This window comes from Stigmatopora nigra, chromosome 18, assembly GCF_051989575.1.
Source record: "Stigmatopora nigra isolate UIUO_SnigA chromosome 18, RoL_Snig_1.1, whole genome shotgun sequence".
In the NCBI taxonomy this organism is placed as follows: Eukaryota; Metazoa; Chordata; class Actinopteri; order Syngnathiformes; family Syngnathidae; genus Stigmatopora; species Stigmatopora nigra.
Window position 1 is genome coordinate 10044008 of NC_135525.1, and position 9783 is coordinate 10053790.

General features: G+C 41.8%; 1 protein-coding gene across 1 annotated transcript; it reads left to right on the plus strand.

Moving 5' to 3' along the window:
- Positions 1 to 5780: 5780 nt before the first annotated feature.
- hoxb1b (homeobox B1b) lies at positions 5781 to 7157 on the plus strand. Its single transcript, XM_077739011.1, has 2 exons — positions 5781 to 6570; positions 6666 to 7157. The coding sequence occupies exons 1-2, from the start codon at positions 6009 to 6011 to the stop codon at positions 6989 to 6991; spliced, it is 888 nt and encodes a 295-aa protein (XP_077595137.1). The 5' UTR covers positions 5781 to 6008; the 3' UTR covers positions 6992 to 7157.
- The last annotated feature ends 2626 nt before the right edge of the window (positions 7158 to 9783 follow it).

Here is a 9783-nt window from a genome sequence, read left to right on the forward strand (position 1 = left end):
TGCTGGAATACATTCTTCGTCTACGGCCTGTAATTTTAGCGAGAATTTGCATGGGATGAATCAGAAACAAGTTTGGACGTCATGTAATGACGACTTGTTGGCAGCAGAGGGCGCCTAAGACCGGTTTGCAGGATGATGGATGTATTTTTTTCTTTTTAATTTTCATTTAGCAGGTTGCGGTTCTTATCTTGGCTAGAAAAATGGGCTTTGGTGTGTATTTAGGTTAGAGAACCTGTGGATTAATGTAGTATTAACATTTCGCTCTTTTACAAATACTTTAATCCCACACACTTGAGATATGTTTGGACTTAATGAGTTTGTTTTTGAAGATGGAAGAAGGGCTTAGCTACAATAAGTAAAAGATTTGGGTGGACTTATGCTAAATTTACATGAGTCGCTGCCGAGCAAAAAAAAAATTATCGATTGAAATTTTTGACTGAAAACTTTTATGTACACGACCAAAATTGGATCTAATATTAAATTTGTATTTACATATGTTCCCATTTGCAGTGAATTTTAGCTAAACGTTCAAAATAACAAAACAAAAAAAATCGTATTTCTTATTCCACCGTAAGCTCCCTCTAGTGGTAGGCAAAAAAAATGACTGAATTAGTCACGATTAATCCAGAAAAATGAGATTTTTCAAGCGTAGAATTAGCATTTAGGCTATCATTATTTGTATTTTGGGGGAATCCACTGCAACTTTGTTGTATTTAACTTTAACTAGCTTTGGAATAATATAGTGAGGCCTTGGTGGTTTTTTTAAAGAGGTTACTGTACGTTTCACCTCTGCTGGCTTGGACTTTTGAGGTTTGAGAGTGTTTTTGGCTTGGCTCCAGCTAGCAGGCCCAAAAGAAAGTGGTGGTGAATGAAGCTATTGTTCTGCGCATCATTTGTCAGCTCCTCCATTCAATTCTGCACTCCACACGAGCAGTTGGAGTGTGCGGCCAACGCGTTGGAAACGGCGCCGGGCTGCCCCTGAGCAATTGCTGGGGTTTCTAATGCCTTCTCATAATCATACTTTAAACAGCTCTTTGAAAGTTAGAAGCTAATGGAATTTATGGCTATGTGTTTCATACTTGGATAGGGAAATAAGTTTCAATGTTTTTATAATGAAATTTCTGTTTAACTTTAAACTAAATGCACAAAATATCCAATTTTAGGTATTTTGCTAAATGCTAATTTTGTTGTTATTCCGATGATACATTTTTTAAACCTTATAAAATGTTGAATCGTTTTTATAATTATTATTGTAAATATAATCATTACATTAGCTTATATTGTGTTGCGTACATGGCTGTTATTAGGGAATTATTGTATACTACAATCACAAAATGAATTAAACCCCCTTAGATAGCATTACAATTATTATTGGGTGAAATATTGATCAAGCAACATTTTAATTGTTGCTATATCTAATAAATTTAATCTTGATAATGTCTCCAAATGTTGTTTCTGGGCCATACATACTATGCAAATATGCATTTTACGTTATTTACATAACACCACCTTCGACTTAAGTGTTGTGTCATATTTTATGATTTGTTTACTTTGGTGTGGGGTCTCAAATGAGGGTACTCCATCTAATCACGTGACTACATGGGGACTTGGATGGGGGGGGGGGCACCCGTGACATTATATTAGACTGTATATGAGCCCCGTGTTAGTTATCAATAAGTTAATTATTACCTCAGCCAACCAATCGCATCCATCGAGCGTCCGTGAAGAAGACGAGAAACCAACAGCGTCCCAAATCGATGGCCGCTTCACTAAAGCGTGTCGGCCATCATGGCGGGGCCTCCTTTTTAGTCACCTTCCTTCCACCTAGCAACACAAAAAAAACAGAGCCCATTGCATTATGCATTATGTATTATGATCATGCCGTTATCCATACACACATTTGCTAAAGATTGACGAGCTAGCGGCTAAATACAATGACTGAATGAATGATTTTTTTTTCAGATGTGGGAGGGGGGAAGCAGGGGCAGGTTATCCTTATCTAAAAGCACTTAAATAGCAAGAAAAGACTCCATCTTGATGACCAAAAGTGGCCACTGGGCGTTAATATCAATGAGGGGAAAGAAAGAGAGAAAAAAGCTCCATCTTATTATGGTTATCGTGAGAGGAACATTAGCACGTTTTGCATACAAGATGGAACCAGGAAAAAAAGACCCCCCCCCCCCTGCCTTCTCCTCTCCCATCTTGTCTCACGTGCACGCGCACGCGCGTTCAGGCGGCACAAACAAACCCTGTCCGTGGAAAAAACGTGCAAACGTCTTCGGATGGAGGACGTATACGCACTTGCGGGATTATTTTTTAGGTAAAAGTAAAGGAGGAGAAAAGAGGAGAAAAGGAGGAGAAAGGAGGAGAGAGGAGGAGAAAGGAGGAGCGGGCACGCGCACGAGGGGGATGAATGGAGCTTTCCGAGGTAAGGCGGCCGTCCGATCGGCGGCGTGCAGACAGACGCGCTGATGTGCTGATGTGTCTTTATGATTTACGAGGCCGACTCGAGGCTGCTGAGGTTCAAGCAGAGTTCACAAAGCGGCATGCCTCCACACTTGCTCAAATGACGCTGCTTCCACTCGTTAAGGCGTGCAAATGTGTTTACATTTTTTTAGGGAAGGGGGAGAATTGCACTTGCTTGCAAGCCCTCCTCCACAATAACACACAGGCCATGTTGGATTGAAAACAAAAGATGCGACAAACAATGGTTGCTTATTATTGTGTGGGGAGTTTTTGGTTGAAATTTGGTGGGGCTCGGGAAATTGTTTTTGTTTGTTGACATGTTTTTGGTAGGGTATTCTTTTTGCTATTGAAAAAAATAGGTGAAAAGATTTAAATAAGTCCTTTTTAATGGAATAAGTGAGCATATTTAATTTAAATAATAAGGAAAATATTTTTGGGGGGGATTATTTTTCTGCCTACTCATTTTAAATATATTTACAGTTTTGATTAAGATTTTACTGGTTTATCAATGCGTTTAAAAATACAATTATAAACATGATGTCGTCCTATTTTGTAATAAGCAAAAAACAAACTTGCCCTATAAATAACCATAAAAAAACAATTACCGTAAATTCTACTCAAAAAGGCCTAGATACAATTTTTTAAGTCACCCTTACTCGAATCCAACATTTTAAAAAATGCAATAGTATCCAATTTCCTTAAGTAAAAGTGCACACATCTCATTATATTTGTATAACGGCAAGTCAATTCCACACTAAAAACCATAAATTTAATAAAGTCCAAAATTCCTCGCCACCCAAACGTAACATTTTAAAAAACAACAACAACACAATAGGAGAAAATCCAAAAATAGCCAAACCCAGAGGCCAGATTGCATGAAAATGTGTCAGGCTGCGTGCAGGCTATTCATGTCAGCAGACTATTGAGTTGATAAGATGGATCATTGGCTCTCTCTCCCTCCCTGATTCTGCCTTCTTTCAGGCTTTCTGGAAAGCCGCCATGTGACATTTTGGCAGCCCCGGCCGCGTCGCAAGGTCAAAAGGCCTCGCCGTGCGTGCGTGTGCGCGGCATGGAGCGCATCCCGCAGACGCGCCGGCGCGACCAGCAGCCCGGCTTCGCCCGTACCCAGCCGCCACAACCGCCACCGCCACCGACCGGGTCCGCCGAGAGCATTTTCCCCTGGATGAAAGAATCCAGGCAGGCTAAACGCAAGCTGGACGCCAGACCGCCAGGTTTGGACTGCGCCCAATGCCATTCAAAACATCCGTAAAAGCGGACAAAATGTAAATAACGTCAGCTTCACTACAGTTTTGGGCCCAAAAAATGGATCCAAGACAAAAGGAGTCTCCATTTCCAATCAAAATAGAATATTGGAAGGAAATTGAGTACAAGGAAATGATACAAAAACTGTCATATTTAGTGGAATTGAATTATTTATTTATTTAATTTTTATTGTGAATACAGATCAGTAAATAATACAATGTCAATCATGAAAAATAATACAATCGCACTCCAGTTTTTCCCTATTGTTTGATAAACGATGGCGGCCTGACCCCCTTTTGTTTGGCAGAACGAGGGGACGTGACGAGTAGCGGCGAGACCCCCAGTTCCAGTTCCAGCTCCGGCTCCCCCGCCGCCGCCTGCAAGCGGACTCGAACGGCGTACACCAGCGCGCAATTGGTGGAGCTGGAGAAGGAATTCCACTTCAGTCGCTACCTGTGCCGGCCTCGGCGGCTGGAGATGGCCCAACTGCTCAACTTGCAGGAGAGGCAGATCAAAATCTGGTTCCAGAACCGAAGAATGAAGCAGAAGAAGGACGAGCGGCTGTCGAGAGCGGGTGGGCCCGGGGCCGGGCCGGCCTCGGGCTCCCCCTCCTCGCCCGGCTCTCCCCCCTCCGCCTCGGGAAGCCCTACTCTGTCCAGCCTGGGTTACGTACACTTGGGCGATAGCGGCGACTACCAGTCGGCCTCGGCTCCGCACGGCCATTCCGGGGCCAGGTGGTCCGACTACCCCCCTCCGAGTTTTACACAACTCGATTCCAATGAGGATTTTAATTCGACTTTTTTGTCCCCCGACCCGTGCAGCCCCCACGACAGGATCATGCAAGCTCCTAAACTCACCCATCTGTAAATCCCAAATCTTATGCATGGACTTTTATTAGAGTTGACTATTTATTTACTTGTTTAATTATTTATTTATTTGTGTTGTTATCCACACTCCATACCATTAACACACATTAATAAATAATGGGTTCAATTTTACATATTATTTAGGATTTTTTGTAGTTATTAGCTTAGGAAATTATTATAATTGCCACATTTTCAGAAAAAATCTATTTAACTTTAGTACAATATTAAAGTTAAAAAACAAATCAGTATAAATTTAATTTAAATGAAATGAACTCATGCATCACAGGCTTTTAATTAATTTTATACCTTAGTTTGACATAAAATTACCACAAAACAGTACTAGAATAAGCAAAAAATATTCATCTCAGCTCAGTTGTATTTAACTTTAGCACAACAATGCTAAAGTTCCAATCCAAACACTTTGTGTTCATATTCAAACTGTTTAATCAAAAATAAAATATCAGTTTTTATCGAAAGCAAGGGATGTTTTGATTTTTTTTAAAAAAAACCTCATCTAACGCTTTGTTTTGATGTTGCAGAAGTAATGAGACGAATTTTGTCGAATCTAAACGAAGATAATTTTATCTTAAATCAAATTTATTTTATCATTTTAAAAGGAAGTGAGTTTCACATGACAAGAATACATTTGACATGTGAGAAGACTGTCATTGTTCTTTAGAGGGTCACAGAAGCTGTCTTTTTTTTTTTAACAGCCAATGATGGATCACCAAGCGCTACCCAGGCACAGTCTGTCCAAAAGGGAAGGGTCAACAACTCACTCGTCCACATGTAGCAACAAATCTAACCAACTACTCTTAATTCCTAACATTTTCTTTGACAGCTTTACGGTAATCGAGAGATAAACGTGCATTTCAAGAACAACTGATGTCCTAGTGTGTCTTTTTTAACTCCATTACATATTTTTGTTCAATTTAGACGTCAAAACAAAACGAGTACGACTTTATATCCCATAGTTTTAGAGGAAGACTTATTTTTCATTATATTTTTAGTGGAATTATTTGATTGTAGGGCACTTTTTTTTGGTCATTTGACTTTAAAGGCAATTACTTGTCATTTAACTTTTACGGCCAATTATTTGTCTTTTTACCCCACTCGATGTTTGCGTTCTCGTCAGACGGATGGGCGCGTTTGATTGGAGCGTTTGTCATGGAAATGCGAGCCGTTTGATGGACGAGCGAACCGACTTGACAGAGATCGCTCGGGGGCTGGGGGGGTTAGTGGTCTCCATTGGCCCCTGGCGCGTCACGTGGCGTGTCAGGAAGGCGATATGAGGGGTGGAGGGCACTTTTTACAGCTTTGACATCCAACCTTTGGCCATCGGACGATTAATGACTCTCCTCCGCTGCTTACTTGCTTGCGTTCGTGCGTGCGTGTGACCCTCGACGCTAGGCGATGAACTCCTACCTCGACTACCCGCTCTGTAACCGAGGGCCGAACCTATTCAAGGCCGGCTACCACAGCCTCAACCACGGATACGTCACAGCCAACGGCGACGGCTACTCGCAAGAGGGCCGCTTGGTCGCGCCGGCGCACCAAAACCATCAAAACCAGCAAAATATCGCTCTGAACCATCACCAGCACCACCACCAGCACCACCAGCAACAACAACAGCAAACGCACGTCAACCTGGAGCTTCAATACGCCCCGCAACCCTCCGGAAACTCGCTATACGGCTCCCAGGTGGAATACGGACACCAGCAGTACGGCCTGGTTCCCGAACAAGACCGGGGCTACGCGCCGCCTTACGGCGGGGAAAGCTGCGGTGTCCCCGGGGCAACACAGTACGTGCATTACGGCGGGGCGGAGCATAGACAACAACCGGAGTACGTTCCGGAGAATGTTTACACATGCGGAGCAGCGGCCCAGAATCGGGACGGGGAACTCGCGGATCAGGCGGAGGAGGCTTCGAAAACTTTCGATTGGATGAAAGTGAAGAGAAATCCTCCTAAAACAGGTGAGTGCATGGGAGAAATTAAAAAACAACAACTAAAAGGTCCGCTTTTTCTTCCATTGCATTCATGCTTCTTCTTTTTTTCTGTCCTCTTGTAGTGGTTCTATCCGAGTTTGGGGTCCCGGGCCAGCACAATGTGATCCGCACTAATTTTACAACGAAGCAGCTGACTGAATTGGAGAAAGAGTTTCACTTCAACAAGTATCTGACGAGGGCTCGGCGTGTGGAAGTGGCCGCCAGCCTGGAACTCAACGAGACTCAAGTCAAGATTTGGTTCCAGAACCGGCGCATGAAGCAAAAAAAGCGCGACAAAGTGGGTTGCGCACTAGGCAGCGGGGTAAAGGAGAAGCTACCGGGGTTGGCCTCCGAAAACCCCCCGGTACAGCCACCAGCACCCCCCAAAACCGGGGTCCAAGATCCGTGAACTAAAAAAAAAAAGTCCTTCTCCCGTTCAAAAATCGAACCCAGGAGAACTTCGGGGAATTTCAGGGTAACCAAAATAACTGCTAAATGTGATTTTTCTTTTCTTATTTTTTTTAAATCACTTTTTAAAAAAAATCTTCGCAAGTGTGTGAATGTGTGTGTATGTAAATGTGTGTGTGTGTGTGTGTGTGTGTGTGTCCAAGCACCAAGACGCAAAGTGTCAATGTTTGCACTATTTATTTTAACAGGGTATTTTGCTACAATGCTCCAGAGGTTTTTACATGAATAAAGTTTATCAATTTAAACTACGCTACTATTTCTTTTTAAGTTTGAAAGTATGCAGCGTTATATTTATTCCCCTTTTTTTTGCGACAAGAGGAATCTTTCTCAACACACAGGGTGGTTCCTGGTGACCTATTCACCTCCGAATACCTTCGGGGGCTCCAAACATGACAACAAACTGCAGGCCTCCATTTTTGTTAGCCAACCCATGTATTATTTTAACTTGGAATGATACACATTTCAGAATGGAAGCATAGTTGTTGAAATATTCCAGAATTTAAAAAAATGCAAAAACATGGAGATTCTGAAGCAATATACCCATCTTTAGTAATATTAGGGACACTTAACTCTTTATAGGGCAAGATACTATTTTTAGTCAGTTAAACCCTACTATTTTGGGGAAAATAATATTATTACTGTAGTTTTATAGTTGCCATTATTAAAAATATGTTCATAAATAAATTTAACTTTCATACAAAAACAATTAATGACATGAAAAGGACTATAAATTTAAATACACACTTCACAGCCCCCAAGTAACACTCTAAGATCGTTGTTGATCTCGTCAATCAATGTATCTATCTAGAACGGTTATCTCTGTCCCCCTAGCGTTGAAATGGTGTACTACCCAAAAAAATTGAAAAGGTCAGTTTTGCCAATTAAAGAAATTAGTCGCTTTTTAGCAATGGCTACCATTAAGATTAAGATATCATTTTAAAATATAAATTATACACTATATTCAAGTTAAAAAATAGGAATTAAAGTTAATACCCCAAAAGAGTTTCCCTGCCAAACCTGTTTTGTGGCTATTAAAACAACTAAAAAAACAAATGTATGCTTTTTCTAAGCCGAGAGGGAAATAATTTGTAAACAACAGATTGTTATGGGCTCAAAAAAAAAACCCTCTTCCTTCAATTAGCCCAATTTTCACCTTTAATCTAATGAAGTCCAGATGCCGTATTTCACCCGATTGCTAATTTGGGTGTGTATGGGGACGTTTGATGAAAGATCTTTGCGATGCTAGCTGGGAAGCGCACGAAAGAAAGAGAGAGAGAGAGAGAAAGAGAGAGAAAGAGCGAGAGAGGGCCCCGCAGCCACCCTGGTGTCCTGACAGATTGACTCTGCATTCAATTGCGGATGAACTCTGGCTGAACCTCGGGCGTCGGGGAAAAAGAAGGCCGCCGACAGGCCGGTGCTGCTGGGCCGGTATGAGCCTGCGTGCGTGCCTGCGTGTGGTTGTTTGTCCGCTAACCCAACACCCAGTGCAAATATTGAAACTTCACCCCCGGCAAACCCAACAAGGTGGTCACTTTGAGCCCAGGAACAAATGTCATGTGACTTCCTTTTAAGGGTCAATATGGAAATAGGCTAACACATTCTTTCCCCCAAATTAGCCTCATTTTGATTTTCTCCTTCACATTTCAATTATCAATAAAGTATTAAAGCTATGATTAGACAATCTTACAGGTTTAAAATTAATAAATGATAATCAGGGTAGCTTGCAAAGCTGTGCTATTGCTAGCTAGGAATATGAGCTAACAGTTTAGCTAGCTGTTATTGTTGCGCAGTTGGACTTTTTATGTAAATAAGTCATGATTGTATGCATTGTGGCATGTAAAATAGTAATATTTGATCAAGGCTAATGTGTAAAAATAGGAGTAAACATTGTAATTAGCCTGACCCTTAGCATTCTGTTGACTGCAGGGTATCATGTGACTCAGCATTTTCTTCTCTTAGCAGGTTCAAAAGGTCATGAAAACAGGGCTGGTGTACATGTTTCAAAAATGACTCATAATAATGTTGTTGTTTTTAAACAAATAGCAATTGAAACAATTAATAACCCACTAAAAGGAACTTTTAACCAATTTTCTTTGAGCCATTTGATTTAGGATTCAGTCATTGGTACTCAAAACCTAATTGCTATTTTAGTTAGCTTAACATGGCCGCTTAAATAACTTCTCTGCCTAAAATCCACATTGCTATGCGTACTGTTTTGAAAAGTAAACTTACTTAACTATTATGAAATAGAATTTCAGTTAATCTTTCTAACCAAATGGAGTTTTGATATAGTTTAGGAGCTTTTTCAGCTGAGTCACAAGGCCAAGTACTATACTGAGGTTTGGGTGATAAATTCTAGGCGGGGAAGCATCAATACGGGTCACGGTGGCACATTTGACAAGAAGGAAACGGCCGGCGCAAAAGACAAGTGTGAGATTTCATTGGGGAGCTGTGATCCCCGTCATCTCTGGGGGTAATACCTCAACGCTCCCAGCGGGCTTTCCATCTGGAGGTGTCACAATCGGCGCGGCGGCCGACGCCTCGGAGACAGATGTCCGCCTCGGGAAAGGAGGGGGGGTCGGTTCGAACCCCGAAGACTTCCGCCGGACATTGCGGGATGACGACCTGCCAAAAAAAAGCAAAATCACAACACTGTAATGGGGAATAGCTAAAGCTAATTGGACACAAGTGGCGCAGTAACATGTGTAAACAAGCAAATATGGATTGGGGAAC

Bases quoted from the DNA above. Each gene is read 5' to 3' on its own strand.
- hoxb1b (XM_077739011.1), top strand. From the start codon at position 6,009: ATGAACTCCTACCTCGACTACCCGCTCTGTAACCGAGGGCCGAACCTA. The intron at 6,571-6,665 runs GTGAGTGCATGG...GTCCTCTTGTAG, and splicing joins GAGAAATCCTCCTAAAACAG to TGGTTCTATCCGAGTTTGGG.